The sequence below is a fragment of the Erinaceus europaeus genome, chromosome 1, assembly GCF_950295315.1.
Source record: "Erinaceus europaeus chromosome 1, mEriEur2.1, whole genome shotgun sequence".
In the NCBI taxonomy this organism is placed as follows: Eukaryota; Metazoa; Chordata; class Mammalia; order Eulipotyphla; family Erinaceidae; genus Erinaceus; species Erinaceus europaeus.
In genome coordinates, this window is record NC_080162.1 from 140,026,667 (window position 1) to 140,050,022 (window position 23,356).

General features: G+C 35.2%; 1 protein-coding gene across 39 annotated transcripts in view; it reads right to left on the reverse strand.

Annotated features, from left to right (window-relative positions):
• Nucleotides 1-23,356, reverse strand: part of RIMS2 (regulating synaptic membrane exocytosis 2) — a 570,974-nt gene that overhangs the window by 247,453 nt on the left and 300,165 nt on the right. For 20 of the 39 annotated variants that reach the window (XM_060196191.1, XM_060196182.1, XM_060196156.1 and 17 more), the window contains 6 exons: nucleotides 15,244-15,311; nucleotides 13,307-13,426; nucleotides 11,734-11,833; nucleotides 9,216-9,339; nucleotides 6,224-6,270; nucleotides 2,158-2,270 (listed from right to left, as the gene is read on the reverse strand). In XM_060196191.1, coding sequence (XP_060052174.1) covers nucleotides 2,158-2,270; nucleotides 6,224-6,270; nucleotides 9,216-9,339; nucleotides 11,734-11,833; nucleotides 13,307-13,426; nucleotides 15,244-15,311 — 572 coding nt within the window. Of the gene's footprint in view, nucleotides 1-2,157; nucleotides 2,271-6,223; nucleotides 6,271-9,215; nucleotides 9,340-11,733; nucleotides 11,834-13,306; nucleotides 13,427-14,891; nucleotides 15,101-15,243; nucleotides 15,312-23,356 lie in introns of all 39 variants that reach the window. The other 19 variants (XM_060196148.1, XM_060196165.1, XM_060196141.1 and 16 more) reach the window with 1 other exon arrangement.

A 23,356-nucleotide genomic window follows, 5' to 3' on the forward strand; every position in this document is an offset into this window, starting at 1 on the left:
GGGTAGGGAGAGAGCATAACGGTTATGTAAATAACTTTCATGCCAGGGACACTAATGTCTCAAGTTTAATCTCTGGAATCACCATAAGACATAGGAGAACAGTGCTCTTGTTCAAAACTGAAAATAAAAATTTATATGTATGTGAATCGTATAGTTTAATGGCAGAATTATAGAAGATTTAAAAATTCTAAATTCCTTTAGAAGCAACTCTTTAAGCTTATTATTTCTCCTAAGTATTTAACAGTTTATTCTACCTTTCTACCATACTCATTTTCATCCACAGAGAAAAACAGTTGAGGGGGCCAGGTGGTGGCACACCCAGTTGAGCACACATGCTACAGTGCTCATGGACCCAGCTTTGAGCCCCTGGTCCCCACCTGCAGGGTGAAAGCTTCATGAGTGGTAAAGCAGGGCTGCAGTGTCTCTCTGTCCCTCTCCCTCTCTGTCCCCTCTTTCCCTCTCAATTTCTGGCTGCCTCTATCCAGTAAAAAATAAATATAATTAAAAAAAGATTTAAAAAAAGAGAAAAATAGTTGAATGTGAAATTGGTCTAGATATCTGCTCTATGTTCCTCATCATTGTAGGCTAATGCTAGCCTATTTTTAAGAGGGCCCACAGACTTCAGAATAGGTAATACAGTGACACTTCTTAGAAAAGTCTTAACTTCTGCCTCTATTTATCATCAGCTGAAGCAAACTACACACATATTCAAACACAGACATTATTATACACATAGATTCATGTACACACACACACTTTCATTTAATGGCATCATCTAGTCACTCAAACATCAAAGATGAGATATTTAAATAAAACCATATTGACTGTAATCAGAATACAATAATAAAAATCTAACATTACTAACACTGTCTTAAACAGTAGAAGGAAATATATAGACATTTGCAGCCATATGGCAACACTGTGCTATTGGTATCTATAAATGAATAAGTTGAGACATAGTAGTTATTGTGGGAAATAGAAAAATGATACTGTCCTCAAATTAAATTTTCATTCTGTTCATGAAAAAGAAAGGAGAAAAAATAATAAAGAAATAAAATTCGTTTTACTAAGACATTTAACATTCTCCTAACAGGATTTCATTTTCTTTCCTACATAAAGCTTTTCTTACTTAAACCTTTGTGACCAAAATAGAGCCAGAACAGAAATGTGAAATATTTTTTTCTAAAAATTTCCAGTACATTATTTTGCTTATATTTCCTATACCTAATTTAAGTTACTGAACATTATATAGCAAGAATTCAACAATCCTATTTTCTCCAAAAAAATAGATATTTCCCAAGTGATTTAACAAAAAGTTTTTCTATTACTCCTAAAATAAAACCCAAAGAATACTTTATATCTTTAATATAACATTTTTATACAAATTTCAATGTCTGGATTTTGAGAATCTAAGTAAATTTTAGCCCTCAATTTCAAATTTAATGACTCAACAATACTTTAAAACTGTAAATTTTAATTTAGATATTTCTAAAAAGGAAATAGCAACTAAATAATTAATGGATTTTAATTGGTGGATTAAAATTTTAAAGTTCTTTAAAATTTGGGAAAATACATCATTAAATTTAATTACTTTTACTATAAAATATTCAAAATGAAGATCACTGGATATAAAACTCCTGACATGCTTAATAATTTAGTATATTATTTCTTCAATTATTTAGTTTTGTCTGTTGACAAAAGCATCAGATTTAGATCAAATTCATATCCCAATGATCATAATAAATCCCCCCTCAAACCTCTTAAGCTTGAAAAAAATGTAAATGGTCACTATTATATCAATTTAAATATACCAACTTAGACAGTGCTGTTATTTTCTTTAACATGTTCATGACAAATTGTAGCAATGTTAAAATGATGAATAGAAATCATGACCTTGAATTTTTGTAATAAACTGAACTAAGCTAAAAAGGGTTTTAGATATCTTCATGAATTCTAACATGTTAAATTCCAGAAAAGGCATCTCTGTTATAGAAAACACTCCACTGCATAATTAAATTTAAATTTAAAAATAAAGTTGATGATTAAAAATACCATTATATTCTAGGAAGAACTTGGTTTATTAAAAAGCTATCATCATAAAGTTAAAACACAGTATACTATCAAAAATAATATTAAATTAGTTTAGTGATTACATACTGAAAGCTGTCCAGATAAGAACTGTGGAACATCCCTCAGCATGCCAGGACTCATGGGTGATGTAACAGAAATAGAAGGACGATCCATTTTTTGAGATTCAAATGAGCTAGAACCTGAAATGGCAATAGCACAGAAAAAATATTACACTTTCCATTATCATTTATTAAGATTTACCATATACTTTGAATGCTCAAAATGTCATCATATAGACTGTTTTCTTAATTACAATGAAATATTATGTGTAAATTAAAGATTCTCTTCAGGAGTCGCGGTTAAGCGCACGTGGCACAAAGCGCAAGAACTGGTGTAAGAATCCCAGTTCCCCTGGCTCCCCATCTGCAGGGGAGTCGCTTCACAGGCGGTGAAGCAGGTCTGCAGGTGTCTTTCTCTCCCCCTCTCTGTCTTGCCCTCCTCTCTCCATTTCTCTCTGTCCTATCCAACAACGACGACAACAAGAATAACTACAACAATAAAACAAGGGCAACAGGGAGTCGGGCTGTAGTGCAGCGGGCTAAGCGTAGGTGGCGCAAAGCACAAGGACTGGCATAAGGATCCCGGTTCGAACCCCGGCTCCGGCTCCCCACCTGCAGGGGAGTCGCTTCACAGGCGGTGAAGCAGGTCTGCAGGTGTCTATCTTTCTCTTCTCCTCTCTGTCTTCCCCTCCCTCTCTCCATTTCTCTCTGTCCTATCCAATAACGACAACAACAATAATAACTACAACAATAAAAAAAAAACAAAAAAACAAGGGCAACAAAAGGGAATAAATAAATAAATATTTTTAAAAAAATGGTTCTCTTCAAAAGGGTAAATCAATCTGAGTCTATTGTAGAAGAGACAGACCTCTACCTCTGAGGTTGTTGTTTGTTTGTTTGTTTGTTTGTTTGTTTTTGACTGCTTTGTGTGCTAAGTTCAAATCCTATAATGACATATGAAGAAATTCAAAATAAAACTTGGGAAAAACCAAAACAGTACTAGTAAACTAATGGTTTAAACACACAGTGCAAAAGTTATATGTACTAGAATGTTACTTATGAAATGGTTCTAAGAAGGAAGTGAATTTTTAACTATTATCTAGAAGGTTTAATAAATTAGATGGGTGGTAAGACTGGGACTGTGACAAAAAGATGAGAATTTCAATAAAAATAAAACTATATCACATAGTTGTATTTAAAGATGAAGTTACCACAAACTTACAGTGTAGATTAATTTGAATGAGATGTAAAATCTTTGTGAATAAGTGGAATCAATAAAATAATAACAGAGAAGGCAGTGAAAGTGTTATTGAATGAAAAAATACAATGTCACAAAACAAGACAATGATGATAAAGGAAAGAAAGAAGGAAAGTAAGATTTCAAGACTTATTTGAGGACAAGAAAGTTCCCTATGTGTCCGTCTTGGTCTGTGTACAGGAAAATACTGAGTTCTCTGGAATGTAAAAGTCCTTTGTTCTTGGGAATAGAATGAAGAAAGTTAGAACTCAGACTTTATAATGTTTCCAAAACATCTAAAGAGCTAATAATAATAAGTGGATGAATGGACAAAGCCAAATTTCAAGTGCTCATCAGTGTAGAAAATTGAACTATAAAATGTCTGCCTAATTGAAGACAAAAGTGGATAAACAAAACTAAAGGAGAGAAGAGTGTAAAATGAAGGGAAAAACTAAAAGTAGTAGGATTAGAAGCAGTAGTTATGTCTTTGATAGTATGTGAAAGTGAAAAGAATAATGACTCTGTAGTTAAAAGTAAATCTCCTAAATGTTAAGCTTCAATTAGAAGAAAAACACAATAGGACATATTCTTTTCAAACTAGGGGATGACTGACAATCAGATCATTTTGAGCAGGTAGATGTAGGAGTCGCAGAGAAATAGAACTGATGGGGCCAAGAGATGGCACATTTTATTTAATGCACATATCACAATGTACAAGGACCCAATTCACTGGTCCCCATATGCAGGGGGAAGCCTTCACAAGCACTGAAACAGTGCTTCAGCTCTTTGTCTCACCCTATCTCCCCCTTCTCTCTCAAATTCTTTCTGAATCTATCATAAATAAATAAAATATTAACTAAAGAAATAGAAATTTATTAAGATGACTATACAAAGGAACTAAGGACAACAGATTCAGAGTCAGGTTTTGGAGAAATTGACATTTTCATTTAAAGAATAAAGTACAGAAAAGAATCCTGCTTTACCTGGATTTTTTTTTTTGGACTTGTAATCTAGAGGATTTTGAAATAGCTATAATAAGAAAAAGGATTCCACACTGCTGACACAATATCTAAGTTAAATAACATAGATGAGTAAAAATTTCACCTTCATTCAGTAGTGGTTAAGAACTAAGTGTAGTAATTCAAACTCATCTAACAGTTTCAGGGACTTATTAAAGTGGGAATAAAGATAATGATAATATTTTTAATATATCTATTATCATTATATTAGCATTTCTTTGTTATGCTATGGTTTTATGAGATCATGGTATTATTTTTGGATAAAATGGTTTAGCAACCAGACAGAGGTACTGAAATCAGACATGTCATATAGTCATATTTAAAAGTGCAGATCTATGCTATTTGAAAAGTATTTCAGTATTACAATAAAAATTTTATACTTATAATTGCAATATGAAAGTAAAAAATTATTTTAGCTGTAGATTCTCAATTATTGTGTGCAGATAATCTAACTACTTCTGATCACAAGAGTCTAAGTTATCATGATGTTTCCACTAAAATAGAAAAGTGAAAATAGTACTTTAACCTCTATGGTTTAATCCTGGACTCCATTTAATCTATTTCAGTATAGCAGCTAGGTTTTTTTTTTTATCTTTATTTTTTTATTGCATAGAGAAAGAACTTGAGAAGGGGAGAGGGAGATAAGCAAGGAGAGAGACAGAGAGACACCTGTAGTCCTGCTTCATTGCTCATGAAGCTTTCCCCCTACAGAGTGGGGACCAGGGGCTTGAACCTGGGTCCTTGTGCACTGTATTGTGAGCGCTTAACCAGGTGCATCACCACCTGACCCCCCCAACAGCTAGGCTTTTAAAACATAAATCTCTTCTCAAAATTGTAGCTTCCAGTTTCTTTCTGAGTAAAGCCAAACACCGAAAGGGATTAGAAAGTCTACACAAGTCAGCTGCCTGTTATTTTCCCATCTATAGTTCTGCCATTCTTTCCCTAGTTCACTCTGTAGCAGTCATATTGACCTCACTGTTTTTCCTAACTTAAAGAAACTGTACTATAGGGATCCAAACCTAGAAAATACTTGCCCCATGTAGTCACTCATATCTACTCCAACAGTCCCCCCATCCTTCCTACTCCACCCCTTCCTTCCTTCCTTCCTTCCTTCCTTCCTTCCTTCCTTCCTTCCTTCCTTCCTTCCTTCCATGTGTACAGCTGTTGACACATGGTACAATAACTCATTTCCTGTGATAGCTGTCTGCATAATGCTCTTACTCCCTTTCTTAAAAAGGTAATGTTTAACATCTGAGATAGCAGTCAAGCACAAATAATAAAACATTTATGTATTTAACATTATATAAATAAGTATATCTATGTTCCACTACCACTCAGATATTAAATCATAAAATATAAATTAGAATATATATAGTTCAGTATTAAAATACATCAAGAAATTCCACATACTAACTAGTTTTAGGGTACAAAGTAGTAAATTTTTAAATTAGAGGAAATGGGAGAAAGGGGTGTTAAGTACTGGGAAATGACAGGAAAATTCATTATTTTTTTATTGTAACACTTCAATATGTATGCCAAAACGAATTTAATTATGTATTCTAAATATGCATAGTCTATTATAATAGTATACTTTCATAAAGCTATGTAAAACTACATAATAGTCAAGATAGCATGGCAAAAAATGCCTTGAATTAAAACATTTTGTACATTCTTCCTATAATAACATAGTACAAATTTTCTATCACTATATAACTATACACTTGCTAAGAAGAATAGTATATTTCCTACTTATTTATCATAGGGAAAGTACTTGATTTGACACTCAGTGAATAATGGAATCATTAATAGCAGTTTCTTTTAGATTCAGTGGTACTTACTGGACTCCAGTTGTGTATGTGTACTATCAGGTATTCTAGGTATATCTCTGAAATGACAGAAACAGAAAACAAGAAAGAATTCTAATCATTAGTGGAAGTGCTATTTTGATCATTATTAACCAATATCATAATAGGCAACTATAAAATCAGCAAAATTGTGCTTGACAGAAGGATTGAAAAACAATGACCCATGGTACTTCCATGTTACTAAATGTAGTCTAGACTAAAACCTAACTATTTAAAAGAAATCAAAATCCATATACATCATAGAGATCTGCAGATTTTCTATGGGCCCCACTACACAACTAGTCATAGTTTTTTGTCACTAGGATTATTGCTGGGGATTAGCGTTTGCACAACGCCATAGCTCCCAACAGCTACATTTTTATCATAGAGAGAGGGAAAGAGGAAGACACCTGCAGCACTACTTCACCTCTCATGAAGCTTACTCTGAAGATTGGGGCTTGAACCCAGGTTCTTATTCAAGGTCATGTGTGTGTTTTACCAGGTGGGCTATGGCTTGCTTACCATAATTTATTACTCAAAAAAAAAAAAGATTTTACATCAGTGAAATAAATTCTACAGATATAAAAATATATAATATATAAAAATATATAAAATAATTCTATTTTAACCTTTTTAAATCAGTCATTGTTCTAAATTGATAATATTCAAATGTAACTCAACTATTATGGGGAAAAAAAACCCTAAAAGAATCAGATTGTCACTGAATCTTTATAATGCAATAATTTCATTGAGAAAACTGCAAAGAATTTGCAAAAGCTTAACAAAACTAACCTGCAATTGCATTTACACAAAACTATGTATGTTTTCCTTTTGAGATTTGTCAGTAGGGGGTAGATGTTGATAGTGAAAATAATAAGACATAAGACATAATAATAAGACATAAGACAGTGCGTAAGATACTAACTGAAGACTAGAGGATCCTCTAACATAAATAAAAATGCTTGATTTTACCTAAACTGGCATATTATAACAGTATGAAAAAACAACATGGGGGCAGATGGTAGCACAGCGGGTTAAGCACACATGGTGCAAAGCTCATGGACTGGCATAAGTATACTGGTTCGAGCCCCCCGCTCCTCACCTGCAGAGGGGTTGCCTCACAAGCGATGAAACAGGTCTGCAGGTGTCTATCTTTCTCTCTCCCTCTCTGTCTATCTATCCTCTCTCAATTTCTCTCTGTCCTATCCAACAACAACATGAATGACAACAACAACAAGGGCAACAAAATGGGAAAAAAATGGCCGCCAGAAGCAGTGGATTCGTGATACAGGCACCAAGCCCCAGTGATAACTTTGGAGGCAAAAGCATAAACAAACAAACAAAAATGTGAAAATGGAAATGTTTTCATTTTCCATATGTAATACATTGAAAGGGACATTTCAATAAAACTAAGTTACTAACTTCAGAAATTTTGTACAGGATACAAAGAGGTAAGATAGCCCATTACTTTTTTTTTTTTTTTTTTGCCTTCAGGGTTCTTGCTGGGGCTCGAGTGCCTGCACTATGAATCACTGCTCCTGAAGGCCATTTTTTCCCATTTTGTTGCCCTTGTTGTTATCGTTATTATTGTTGTTGTCATTGCTATTGTTGTTGTTGGATAGGACAAAGAGAAATCAAGAGACGATGGGGGGGGCAGAGAAAGACAGACAACTGCAGACCTGCTTCACCGCCTGTGAAGGGACCCCCCTGCAGGTGGGGAGTCAGGGGCTTGAAATAGGATCCTTTAGCTGGTTCGAGCGCTTTGCATTTGTGCATTTAATCCACTGAGCTACCTATCCTGACCCCCAGCCCATTACTTTCTTGAATATCAAAATTTCAGAACAAAGAGTCTCTGAAGTTTCCATTGTTGAAAACTCCTCCTCAAAATATATCTTTAATAATTTTCTATGAATATTCATGTATACAAAGATTTTATCTTTTATTTAGTCATAAGCATATCTTCTACATCGGCTTATAAGTTTCTATATAGGAACACTGATCTACTATTTAATTAGTAATTCTCATAGTATAGGCTCAACGAATTATATTTACTGCTAGCTTTTCTAAATCACCAATTAAATCTTTAGGTAACAAATTGTAAAAGTCAAAGAAAGATTCTGCATTTGTTAAATTTTTTTGTCCATTTCTTCAAATATAACGTGTTTTTTGTTAGAATGTTTCCTATAATTGGGGATTATTTGCCCATAGTCCTTATCTCTGTTGAAATCTATTTAGAAATGGCTATATAAAATTTATAGACTGAAAATGTTCTTCACTTTTTTATGTAGAGTACTACAGTTCATGTAACTCCCTTTTAAAGTAACAGTTAACTACAGCTCCTCCTAATTTCATTAATATATGCTAAGCTATGAAGATAGTAATTAACAGCAAAACCATCCTTCTTTTATAATTAACCAGATAACCTAGAACAATCAGATAAAGCAGAAATGGGAAGCATCCACCCAACAGGACTACATGGCCCGTGAAATCATTTGGCCTGGCCCTGCCAAATTAACCCAAGCCTCTCCTCATCCTCTTCCTCTTCCTCTTCCTACTCCTTAAAAAAAACACTTTAAAAAAAATTTTTATACTAGAGTACTGCTCAACTTTGGCTTATGGTGAAGCAGGGGATTGAACCTAGGACCTCAGAGCCTCAGGCATGAGAATGAGAGTTTGTTTGCATAACCATTATGCTATCTCCTCTGCCCTTCTCCTCCTTCTCTTTAATATAGCAACACTAACTGCTAATTTTTAAACTAATAATTTTATACAAACCACAAATGATGCTATAAATATCCACATGATCCTTTGAAGAAAAAATGATTCTTTACCCTGAGATAAAGAGATGCCATGATTTCTAGTGGAAAAACAAATTTTTTTTAATAAAGAGAAAAAAAGTATTGTGCTCAATATTAATTTTATAGAGCATTTTATAAATTAATATTAGTTAACTTTTTACAAAGCTAGTATAATCAAACTAACTCACCCAATAGGTCTTGAAACAACAAGCTCCACTTGTGGTTCTGGTTTAGATTCCAGAATGATGTTATATACTTCTTCAAATGTGGCTCCTTGCAATAGCCTTCCATTCCATTCTAACACTTCATCACCTATAATATGTGTCAGTAATGATAATCTTAGAAAACTAAGCTCTTAGAATGCACTTGAAATAAAAGCAATCTTCCACAGCAATGAAATTCATAAGATAAAAGAACAAATGGCACTCAATGCTTTAACACCTGGGAGGAGATCCAAGCTCATCAGATGAAGAAGGGACTACAAAAACTGGATAAGGGTAAGAGACTCACTTATTGATGGCCTTTTTGGTAACTAACAGGCCACCCAATAACCTGGGTCCTAGTCTGGGAGTCCTAGATATGATGGGCCTAGTAGACCTCTAGCAGAGCCTTCCCTTCACTGTTACCAGTCACTTCCATCAAGTATGTCATCATTAGCCCTTCTGAGGGTTTCTTCAAGACCATACCCTCACTATAAACTAGCAATGGTAGGGACTGGCCCACTCTTCAAAGAAAGGCTACCCTGCCACTCGAGGAAAACTGCTCCTGAAATGAGTGTAGCCTAGAATATTCCCAGCTGTGACCAGGGACTGTGAACTCAGACTGACAGGAACTCAGAGGTTACACAGGCTCCTGAGATAATTATGAAAATATGGGCTCTGCATCAGATAGATGCAGAGGCTGGGGATATGGACCCACCCATCAACACTCAGGTCCAGCAGAGAAGCAATTACAGAAGCCAGACCTCCCACCTATTATACCCTTAAAGAATTTTGATTCATATTCCCATAGGGGAAGAGATGTTAGGGGAAGATGACCAGAGGGTTCTTTCTGGGTCCAATTCTATCAGGACCCAGGAAGAGAAGAGGAAAAAGAGAAAGGTTTTGGGATTAAGAAAGGAAATGAAGGTAGAATCACAGAAAAAGCTGGAATACATACACACACACACACACACACACACACACACACACACACACACACGCATGCATTCATGTATATAAACAAATAATTATAGAAATAAGTCAGCCCATATTTGTGACCTTAGAAGAACCATTACAGTTTCCAATTGAGGGAATGGGGACACAGAATTCTGGTGGTGAGAACATTGTGGAGCTCTACTCTTGTTAACTTGTAATTTTATAAACTAATATTAAATCACTAATAAAAGATAAATTTTTAAATTTCTAAATCTTGGATGAAACTTAAAGGAATCTTGTTAGTAAGACAAGCCAGAAGGAGAAAGACAAAAACCAATGATCTCACTTATAGCTGATACTGAAGAAGCAAAGCAAGTAAAAGGAAATACAGGACAAAATTTGAACTAGATGTGGTAGATTGCAGGGAAGCAAATGACTCTGTACAAGAGGAAGAAGGTGTGTGTGTGTGTGTGTGTGTGTGTGTGTGTGTGTGTGTGTGTGTGTGTGTGTAAGGGGTGGTGGGGAGGTTACTGAGTACCCAGGAAACTATGGTAAAGAGATAGTTTAGCTGGTGGTGGGAGTGGTGTGCAGACATCTGTCACAGAGAGACAAAACACTATACTCATAAGTCAATAATTGTTCTGTAAACCATTGCTTCCTCAATAAAATTATTTGGGGAAAAAAAAGAAACATAATAAGCACAGCTACACCAAATATATTTTGATTACTAGGATGATTAGTATCATTTGTCAAAAGGATAAGTAACCGGGGGAGGGGGGGGAATCAGGTTAATGTTATATCTATGATTTCTTAATAGAAATTCTAAGTGTTGGAAACAAGATTAGTGACCTCTTCAAAGACTTGTGACTCTGTGGGCTAAGTTTCTCAACATGGAGCTGGGGAAATTGTCTAAACTCTCGTAAAATGTTTTCATACGTACCATCTTAATTAAATTCTCTCCAAGGCACTCAAGGACCTCTCCAACAGTGGCCATTACCAAAGAGGTACACAGTGGCATGTTTTAGGAAATATGCATTTATCCATGCAGATTTTTTCCTAAGCTATTTTAGTTTTTTTTGAAAGAAAAATGAATACTTATGGGAAACAAAATGGGACTCTCCATCAGCAAAAAAATATAGATGATAAGTAAACATAAAATCTTTTTGTCTAGGAGTCAGAATAGCTTCCCCCATCAAGCACACAACCTGCTGCTGTGCACGAGGCACTGCTAGAACTTTAGCTGTGTGTGGTAGAATGATGAAAGGATCTCCCCTGTCTTGAAAAAGAAAAAAAAAGTAATTGGGCCTAAAAGGCTACTTAGCAGTTTCATAAATGCATGAGGCCACAGGTTCATTATCTGGGACTGCATAAAACATAAGGAAAAGAATTGTTTTAGTATAGTGTAACTCAAGAAATAATAGTTTCAACTTCCCACTAGCAAATAAAATATCTATATTTAAGGTTAGTGAGCAATTTATCACTGGTCAGATCTTTTCTAAATGAAGGTTAAGGTTTTCAAAACTACTAATCTGTAACCATTTAAATATGAAAAATCAAAGACAAAACCCACCTGGTCTAAGATGTCCCACAGTGTCAGCTAAACTTCCCTTTTTTACTTTGGTAATAAATGCACAAAGTCGACCTGATTCAGTCATCTTTCCTCCCACAACCTGTTTAAAAGAGAAAAGTGTTAACACAGGCATATTGTTCAAGGGAACAAAGTTGAAAATTCAAGGAATAACTAATAAGATAATTTGCAGCTTTAAAGACTTAAATTTTATATACCAAAAAAAATTGTTCAAATCATTGTGCTATTACTAGAAGCTGAATCCATGTCCCAAAAGTAGACATATTTTACACAGTCCAAGTGTTTTGCAATTTTATCTACTACTGTGTTGAAAATACTGTATATCTTAGAAAGAATTTCTAATTTCAACCCTTTTTTACACAATTGTTATTTTTGTCAGTTCTAAAAACATGTTATACTGCCAGCTGATTAAAGAGTCATTTATATTTCTACATTTAATATGAGAGTAATACAGTTGTTCTTTTACTATAATTATGATTACCAATTTATTTATTTATTTATTGCCTCCAGGGTTATCACTGGGGGCTTGGTGCCAGCACTACAAATCCCCTATGCCCTGCAACCATTCCCCTCCCCCCCTTTTTTATTGGATAGGACAGAGAGAAATTGAGAGTGGAGAGTGAGATAATGAGAGAGAGGGGGGGAGAGAAAGAGAGAGAGAAAAGATGATAGACCCCTGCAGTTCTGCTTCACCACTTGCAAAGCTGTAGGCAGGGAGTGGGTGCACGAACCTAGGTCCTTGTGCAGTTCCTTGCACATAGGACTATGTAGGTTTAACCAGGAGCACTACTGCCTGGCCCCCTACCCTACCAAATTTTTACTAGTCATTTTAGGCAAGTGATAATGTGCATAATGAAGATCGCTGAAATATTATTTCTATATATATATATATATATATATATATACTGTAGTGTATGACATATTACAAAGTACAATTTTATATATGAATTATGTAGTACAGTTATAATGCATATATTATATTAATCAAGTTCATATACTAGTCTTACCTAAAACTATCATTTTTATTGTTGTGACCTGGGATTCATAACTCAGGGTTGAGTTTTTCAGATAGAGATAGAGGAAAAGAGGGAAAGAGGTAAAGACCCCCCCAGCACTAAGGCTTTCCCCAGTGTACTATAGGTCAGAATCAACCTGGGTCACTTGCTTGATAGAGTGCACTCTGCTAGGTGACCTATCTTGGTGATCCAAGCTATCATTTTAATAGACTAAAGCACAGAGGCTGGACAAACTATATAGGTGAAAAAAAAAAAAGGGTAATATATTTAGTGTTCAAGTTTATACTATTCAGTTTGTGTATTTTAAAAATATACATTTAAATATTGGTAAGAAATGACACTTCTTAATTACTTAGAAAATAAAAACTTTTTGAATAATGAGTGTAAACATTCTAGAATTCTTAATAACTGGGAAAATAACTAAGTTCATGCAAATAAACAGAGCAACTATATCTTGGTTTTCTTCCTGATAAATCTGTAAAGGAATATAGTAAGAATTTCATGTAACATATATGAATTTTTCAAATCCCATTACATACCTTTAACCCAAGCATTGCTCCTGAATCTCGAGGTACACTTCCATCTTTTAAGCGTTTGTTTAATAAAATACGACCAATTAAACAATCTCCATCTTTAGATGGTTGCCATGTCACAGGATGCTGACATATTGTATCAACAAAGAAAAGAAATTAATGTCCTTTTATGATAAATTATCCTTTACTGCACAATCACTCTATAAACTTCAGATTTCCAAAGATGTATGATTACACAAACCAGTTTGCATTCTAATCATTGAGCAAAAGGGCTTTCCACAATATGTTTATACTTTCAGTTTCATAATCCCAATTTGTTAAAATCCAAAAACATTCAATTCTGATAGCGATCTGACACAATACAGGAGTTCCATAAAATATGAGAAGTCTTGAAAATATAAGCAAATTATAATTTATGTACATATTGATGACTAAAACTGCAAGTAAACGACTGAAATTTTATGCAGCTTATTTTAAAAATAAGGATTTAATATTCAAATAGTTCAGTCAGATATTCAAAGATTGTATTACATTACAAGTTAAAATATCAAATTTTATTAAAACATGAGTCAAATCCATGGTGAGGGCTTTGATGAAATAAGTCTCAAATTACCAAAAAAATTATATAATCCCAAATAGCTTTCCAGTTGGTCTGCTTGAGAGAAACAAGCCCAATTCCAAGGTGAAGATAGATTACATTTCTTGCTCTTTGGAGGTTCATTGGTTCTTTCAGGCCTTTAACCTATTTAGTAAATTATTATTATTATTTTAGATAATTCAATACCATCCATTATTAACTAGCCTTACAAATATCTCTTTATCAGAGCAAAATCAAGTCCTTTATAAATGATGACACCACTCCATTGTGAATAATATGTCAAATAACAAAGTAAAATGATTTGTGTAATCACAGTTTCACAGTTATCTAAAAGCAGCATGCATGTCTTCATGCAAAATTAAGCAGGCAAAAGACAAGTTCAAGTCAACCACATCTATTACAGTAAAAAGATTTCAAAAAATCTTACTATCCTAAAAGCAAAACTAATAAATACAGAAGCAGATGGCAATGGTTCTAATACAAATTAGCACTACATTAAGATGCTGTGACAATAAAACAAAAGAGCAAAATGACAGTGAAAGGGAAAAAAGAAAAACAACTTTATCTGTGCAAATAGACCCAATTATCTCCCTTTTGCCTGGGATTCAAACTATTAACAAATTAATTTTCATCCCAAGGAAAATATAGGCAAGCAATCAAATAAGCCAATCCAAAAAAAAAAAAATCTTTGTATTTATGATTTAGAGTAACATTACAAGGTTCTCTCATGCGACCATTAACAAAACATTCCTTTGTTCCTAATTTTTTCCATTTTTTTTTTTTTTTGGTATGCTGTCAAACAACAAAAACAGCAAAGCAAGCAAGAAGTGTTTTAATTTGTTTTGGTTTTGTTTTTCTTTTCTGCACCTTAAGAAATGCTACAGTGACTCTTAAAATGCCCTGTCCTTTTATTATGTTTTATTTTAATGAGTGACAGAGAGCAAACGAAGACCAAATGAGCAGGTTAAAAGGCAGGCTCCACAATCCCAGTACCTTATCACTATGGCTATGCTCCTCGTTAAGGGTTGTGCTACTACAGGTATCTACCCCAGAGTCCTTAATCTGAGGCTCAGACCATTCCAAATCGTCTTCCAGAGAGTGGCCACCAAAGTACATCATTTTCTTTTGTCTCTCAGACCTGGTGTTAGAGTCCGACAAAACTGCCTGCTCACTAGTTTTTCTTTTTCCCTTTTGACTGTCCCCTACAAGTGTGGGATTTAAAAAAAAAAAAAAAAAGATACAAAAAAAAAAAAAGAAAGAAAAAGAAAACATGCAAAGGTGTAAATAAAAAAAGGAAATGTGAAATGATAACGGAAATTAAATAGTAAGGCTCCACATGTCTCACCAAAGACATAGGGGATGCCTCACTGCTATGCCAAGACGTATGGTCCAACCAGTTGTAATCCATGTCTCCTGTTAGAGTCAGACAGACAAAAGAGTGCAGTAAAGGAGACGGCGAAAGAAATGACAGACAAAGACATTATACACATTTTAAACTGTGTGGTAGGTAGTCTGGTTTCAAGAAGCTTGGCTGGAGCACTCACTAGATTTACCAAGGGAAAACCAAGATTCCAAATGAGTACAAATCATAGAATGCAGAATACAGTTTGTGTACTCTAGACAGACGCTATATAGAACAATGACCTAAAAGATGAAAAAGGGCTAATAAACAAAAATAGAAACAAAAAGAGGCATATATCCTGAAAAGAAAAAAGGCTATTAGCAAAGTCTATTACTCCTGCTACATTTTTCATGCTGGTCTGTGGACATGAGTTTATTCTTCAGTGATTTTCCAATAACCACTGTGACAAAAAAAGCCTAGTAGTAATCCTATAATGTAGTGTGGGGCTCAGTGCCTACACGACAGATCCACCAATCTCAATGGCTATTTTTCCCCTTCTTGTCCCTATTTTATTTGACAGGACAGAGAGAAACTGAGAGGGAAGAAGAAGATAGAGAGGGAGAGATAGTTAGACACCTGCTGACCAGCCTCACCACTTGTTGAAACATTCCCTTTGCAGGTGGGGATCAAGGGCTCAAACTGGGGTCACTCTAGTGGGGACTGAATCGTTATGTGGAAAACTAAGAAATATTATATATGTACAAACTACTGTATTTTACTGTCGACTGTAAACCACTAATGCTCCAATAAAGAAAAAAACATGTCACTATGTGCACTTAACTCAATGTATCACTGCCTGGCCCCATATGGTATTCTTTGTGTAGTTAAAAATAAAACAACTTGTTAGACAAGAGTAATTTGCATGAAAATGATAAATGTCTTATATATTGCTAAAAGTAAAATAAGCTTTACTCAGATGTCATTACTTATTGCTACCTTAATTTTTCAGTATTTTTCAGAAATTGTACTCTCATAAAAAGTAATTTTTCTGTTAGAATAATCTTTAAACAACTTGTATAATTGGCAACTAACAAATACTCATTTCCTGAATGATTACCTTCTTTCTCTTGCACTTGAAAGAGAATTTCCCTAGTTTATGTGTCTACATATATTTTTCTTTTTTTTATTTAATTTTTTTCTTCTTTAATATCGCTGTTGTTGGATAGGACAGAGAATAATCTAGTAATCTAGAGAGGAGGGGAAGACAGAGAGGGGAAAGAAAGATAGACACCTGCAGACCTGCTTCACTGCTTGTGAAGTGACCCCCTGCAGGTGGGGAGATGGGGGATCAAACCAGGATTTTTACTCTGGCCTTTCTGCTTCGCACCATGCGCGCTTAACCCACTGTGCCAATGCCAACCCCCTACATATATTTTTCTAAACTCAAATATTATCCTCATTAATTCAAAAATAGTTACTAACCACTTTCCAACTGTTATGCATCATGCTAATCTGTAATTCAAGGGGTAAAACAGTAAGACACACAAAGGAGTGAAGAAATACAAAGTAAATAAACCACTGCTATCCTAAAGGAGAGTACAAAATACTATGAGAAAAAATAAAATCTAATTTATAGATGGGGATCAGAAAATATCGCTAAAGAAGTGATATTGAAAATAGATAACTGGAAGTTGTGATCTGAATGGCAGGCAAGGAGATAATTAGATAGCAAGTGAAGGAAAAAGCATTCAAGAAGTGGTATATGGTATAATAAAAGAAGAGATGAAAGACCAGTGTGTCTGAATCAAAGAGTAGAGAATAGAGTAATGGGCTGGGGAAATAGCATAATTGTTATGCAAAGAGACTTTCATGCCTGAGGTATTAAAGGGCCCAGGTTTAATCCCCATTACCACCATAAGTCAGTGCTCTGGTAAAATGAATAAAATAAAAATAAATATTAGGACTAATAAATATTAGATATTATATTATATCCTATTATATTAGGATATAATATAAATATTATATCTGGTAAATATAATGGTTATGTAAAAAATTCTTTCAAGCTTGAGATGCTAAATGTCCGTGGTTTAATCCTTGGCACCACCATAAACCAGAGCTGAGCAAAGCATTGGAACAAGAAAGAAAGAAAGAAGAGAGAGAGAGAGAGAGAGAGAGAGAGGGAGAGGGAGAGGGAGAGGGAGAGGGAGAGGGAGAGGGAGAGGGAGAGGGAGAGGGAGAGGGAAGGGAAGGGAAGGGAAGGAAAAATAAATACACATGTCTTAAAAAATAAATGTTTAAAAAGAGGCTAACACTAGAGGCTGGCTAGATAAGACTAACCTGGAGAGGACTTTTATATTAACTATGAAGCTCATTTATTGAAGAATTTTAAGCACAATGGCAATAGGAATAGGTTTATATTTTCAAAAGATAGAGAAATTGAGCTAGAAAAAAATGAGAGGTTAAAAACTGTAATAATTCATACAACAGAGGACTATGGCTTAACCAAAAGTGATAGAAATTAACATATGAGAAGAAGAAACTGAGAAATGTTTTGAAAGTAGAAATAAATCAACAATAACTTCCAGATTTCTGGGGTTAAATTTAAGAAATATGTATGGGATGACAAAGACTGAATGAGACTTTTTTTTAAATATGGAAACTATGGGAGGAAATTACTCAATTTCATACAGTTTAAGACATCATTTACTTTAAGAGTCATCAATGTTAAAATGATAAAAACAAAATGCATCTTCTTCAGGACTATACACCTCACTATAAACTAACAATAGCAGGACTGCCTCACTCTCCAAAAGGAGGATGGGTCATCCTACTCCGCCACTGGAGGAAGACTGGTCCTGAAATGAGTGCATCAATGTTCTCAGCTGTGACCATGAAAGGTGAGCTCAGACTGATAGGGACTGAGGCTACACAGGCTCCTGTGCTAAATATGAATAGATATGAGCCCGGGTTAGACCACTGTGGAAAACAGTTAATTGCATTTATATATCTTCTTCAAGTTTTTGAGCAACTTTCTGTCCAAATTCTGCCCCCTAATCATATTCTCAACTCTCAACACCATCTTCCCAGACAATATTTCTAGTCCACCCCCATGTTAGATATCAAGCTTAAGCAAAGATTACTAAGCTATAGGCTCCCAGGAATATTCCTAAAATAGGTTTCCGAGCTTCCTTCTACCCCTAAGGTCCCCACTTCAACTGCTCTATTACTACTTAAAAAAAAATTTTTAAGTCTTTATTTATTGGATAGAGACAGCCAAAAATCAAAAGGAAAGGGGGGAATACATAGGGAGAGAGAGAGAGACACCTGCAGCCCTGCTTTACTACTTGTGAAGCTTTCCCCCTGCAGGTGGGGACCACGGACTTGAATTCAGGTCCTTGCACACTGTAGCAGGTGCGCTCAACCAAGTGCACCACCGCCCAGTCTTGTGGTGACGCAATATGCGGGTGACCATGGATGGAAGCCCCAACACAGTGCTGACATCAGCCTTGGCAACAGTATCAATGGTCTGCACAGGCGCATGGGGGACTGTGGGCGATCCAGGCTGTGCTGGTGTAAAAGTACAGTAAGCCGGAACTCGCTCTCTTTTTTCTGGCTGCTGCTTCTTCTCCTGGTCAGTAAACTTTTAGACCCCTCTACAGCCATGAGCAACCTTTACCAGAGCTTATAATTGTTTATCTTATGGGACTAAACTTTTGATAACTATATTCAGACTTTATAGACCTAGCATACGCTTAATCCTTGATGATAAGTGCTTATTTTGCTTTTTACCTATTTCACCCTAATAAACCTTGTATTGTTTAAACCAGTTCCCAGCTCCCACTGTGAATCCTTTTATGCACCGCAGGCAGCCCCAACTCTAGTCACTTTTTAAGTTAAATAACAACACAGCCCAAGCTCTATTACTACTTTATGGCTCCTATTTATTAAACATTTTGTCCTGTTTTCCATCTTACTGCATGTCAGCCAACTAGTTGCAGATGCTACTATGATTCCATCCTGACTTCCTTGGGCAGATGATCTCACCAATGTGTTTTGGAACCTCACCTCTCCAGAGCCCACTAGGGAAATATATAAACAAGCTGGGGATATGAATGGACCTATCAACATCCATGTCCAGTGGAGAAGCAATTTCAGAAGTCAGAACTCCCACCTTCTGCACCCCCAAAAGAATTTTGGTCCATACTCCCAGAAGGATAAAGATTAGTGAAGCTTCCAGTGGAGGGGATGGGACATGGAACTCTGGTGGTGGGAACTGTATGGAATTATACCCCTATTACCTTACAGTCCTGTAAGTCAATATTAAATCACTAATAAAACATAAAAAATAAAGTGCATCTTAAGACTTTACTAAAGATAGTGATATATTATTTGAAATATCTTTAAGTGAGCATGAGAAAAAATAATTGGTCAAGTTGTGATGCAGCTTAGAAAGACCATCATCTTTTTTTTTTCTCCTTTTTAACAGATCACTGCTCCGCTATGGTTTATGGTGACACCATGGAATGAACTCAGGATATTTGGTGCCTCAAGCATGAAAGTCTATTTGTTATAACCATTATGCTATCTCCCCAGTTAGCCATGCAGTTTTAAAGAATGTCTTATGTAGAGATATAAATTAGGATTTACCAGCAAATGGACAGAAGTTAATAGGTCATTGAAGAATATAGGGTGAACTAAGATATGAAGAGGACCTGGAATGAATTCTAACATTTGGAGTTTACTTTGAGGGAAATAAAAACTTCAACTGAGAAAGAGTATCAAGTCAAGAAAATAGAGGAGTAAGTTTGAGGTCTTCCAACCAAAGGAGTTTCTACACATCAAGTAGCATGAAGAACTGAAAATAAACATCTGACTTACCAACACAAATGAGAATAATGTTAGAAAAGCATTTTAGAAAGAATGGTGAAATTTAAAAATGAGATTGAATTAAGTGAAGAGTCTATTTGAGACAAGAAAATGAAAAAAAAATTATGTGTAAATGAATGGTTCACAAAATGAAATCCCCCAAATAGCACAATCGATACTACCTGACAACTGTTAGAATACACATTCATCAGCATATTCTAAACTTAATCAGAATTTTGTAGAAGGGATATATCCATGTGTTTTTGAAAAATGTCTAACAAGTTAATTATGATTTCACTAGTATTTGAGAAACCACTGGAGCCAATTCTTTTGCAAAGTTTGATTCTGAAGAGTAATTGAGTTGTACTAACACACACACACAATTCAATTTGTAGGGAGAAATTCAGTGTGGGGAAAATTCCATTCTTATTTTTTGATATGTTTATTTATTTATTAAGTATAGGGACAAAGAGAAATTGAGGGGGGAGGTATAGAAGGAGAGAGACACCTGCAGCCTTGCTTTACCACTCATGAAGCTTCCCCCTATAGGTGGGGGCCAGGGACTTGAACTCAGGTCCTAGTGCACTGTAATATCTGCACTTAACCAGGTGTGCCACAGCCTGGCCTGCCAAAAGTCCATTCTTTCAACTTATACACTAGAGCATTGCTTCACAGTCTTTTTCCTGTCACAGATACTTACAATTCTATGGCTATCAAAAAACTACAAGTATCTATATATTTTTTAAAAATGCATTATTGTTCCACAACAGAACACTGTTATATCTTTAAATCACAGTAGATAGTATGGATACTGTAAATAAGAATTTTAGGTAGATTCATATGTAAGTATGAGAAGTCACCTCTTCTCTCTTTAAATCTGTAACCTAATAAAATTGAATGAATGTACTTTTTCCTCTAATATATAAGGATATATGCTGTATAGCTATTTGAATCTAAAATTAAAACATCTAATTGACAAATAACTGTCATATGATAGGCACTCAAAGTTTACTTAATAAATAAAATTAGTGTTGGTATAATAATTAAATAAAGTCATCAATAGAAGTTCTATTAGATAAGGTTAAATTATGAGGGCTACTAGCGTTAAAATAGTCATGCTTAGAGACTGGGTGGTGGCACACCTGGTTGAGCACACAGGATACAGTGTGCAATGACCTGGGTCCAAGCCCCTGGTCCCCACCTGCAGGGGGAAAGTTTTGAGAGTGGTGGAGCAGGTCTGACTCTCTCCCTCTCTATCACCCCTTTTAATTTTTAAAAAAGTAAAAACAAAAAAATAGTTATGCTTATCACTATATATTCTAATATTGTGTAGCTTCAAAGAGTAGAAATGTAATGAAATGTTTCCATTAGCAGCAGCACCAAAAGGTATTGTTGAAGTTTCTGTATCTAGAACAAGCAAGAAAAGAGGCAAAAAATGAACCATGGGGTAATTTTGGAACTGAAAAGTAAAATAAACTTAAAAAGCAACTGGATGGACTAAAAATGAAAGATAGAAGAATAACTCAGGGAATTCAAGATAAAACAACAGAAATTACCCACCCCACCCCAAAAAAGAGAAAGGAGTAAAAAGTCCAAGGAAGTAAAATTAGCAAAGCCTCAGAGTCTTAATTGAACGTAACAAAAGATCTGAGGTTCCTATCTTTGTAGTCTCAGAAAGAGGAAAATGAAGATGACACTAAAAAGGTATTTGAAGTAATAATGACTAGAAATGACCCAAATCCGCAAAGTCTGCAGTCTACTGATTCAAGAAACTATATAAACTACTAAACAAGAAAAACACAAAAACTATTTACCAAGACACTTTATAATTAAACTAAAAACTAAAGAGAAATTATCTTGAAAGCAAGAAGAAAGTGAGATAAGCTAGAAATAGATAAACTTGAGATGATCTCATTCATGAGAAAAACTTAAGAAATAACAACAAAAAGGGGAAACACAAAGTAAAATTTGTTGGTGCTGTATTGCACCAAAGTAAAGGACTCTGGGGAAGGTGGACAGCCTGGGGGTTGGGAAGAGAAGGAGGGCTTTCAGGTTTTGGCACATAAAGACAGAACTTGTTTGGGAATGAGAGTGCTTTACATACATCTATCTTGGTGAGATGAAAAATTGTATCCATGAGCTAACAACTTTACTATAAACCATTAAACTTATAATAAAAACAAATAAATAAAGGCAAGAAAAAAAAAGGAAGAGGAGAAATGAATGTCTTATGTAACAAGGAATAACATATATATATTTGACAGACAGTTGATTTCTCACCAAAAAAACCTAGGAGACCAGAATGAAGTGGCAAAATATCTCTTAAATGATGAAACAAAAAGTAAACTTAAACCCAAATTCTAAACATGGTGAAATTATCTTGCAGGAATGGATGAGAAATAAAGACATTCTCAGTCAAAAGAATATTAAGAGAGTTTTTTATTAGCAGACCTACACAAAAGGATAACTAGGGGAAGTCCTAGAAACCAAAAGGAAGAAACCTGGAAATACTGAATAGGAATTTCCTTTTGAGTTTTCTCTTTCTCTTCCTTCTTCTCCTTTCTTTCTTCTCTCTCTCTCTCTCACTCTCTCTCTCTCTCCCCCCTCTTTCTCTCGTTCTTTCCTCATCCCTCTCTTCCTTTCTCTCTCTCCCTCTCTCTTTTTCTTTCTTTCCCTCAGTGACAGGGCATGTAGATATCACAACACTGCTCCACTAGCCATGCACCTTTTCCCAGTGCCACAATGTTCCCATGTGTGGGACTATGTGACAGCTTGGTAGAGCTTAGGGAGCTCTCCCATCTTTGGATGGAGGTCTGGAAAGACACCCCCACTTGTTAGCCTCTCTCCTTATAGAGATGAGCCAAGAGGAAAAGTCTCCCAGGCTCAGTTTCTCCTTGTTAGTCTCTCAAGCTCACAAAAAGCCTACAAAACTCTCACACTTAGTTCCCCCTGCTAGCAGGGCAAATGGCTGCCTGCTTGAGGGCTCACTCAAAGTTCACACATCCACTATAACTTCACCTTTTGATCATATAGGAGAACACACTCTATCATACACCCCTGCCAGTACCAGGCAATAAGACCCCATATTCTATTTCCTTGTGTCCTTTGATATCTGTGATTTACATCAAGTTTTGTTTTTCTTCTTCTCTACCTCACCTTACTGGTTTAACCCCTATACTTCTCTCAAATGCCTTTGGATAATTAACTTGCCTGCATCACAGAAACTAATTGTCTTGATGTTTATGTTTCT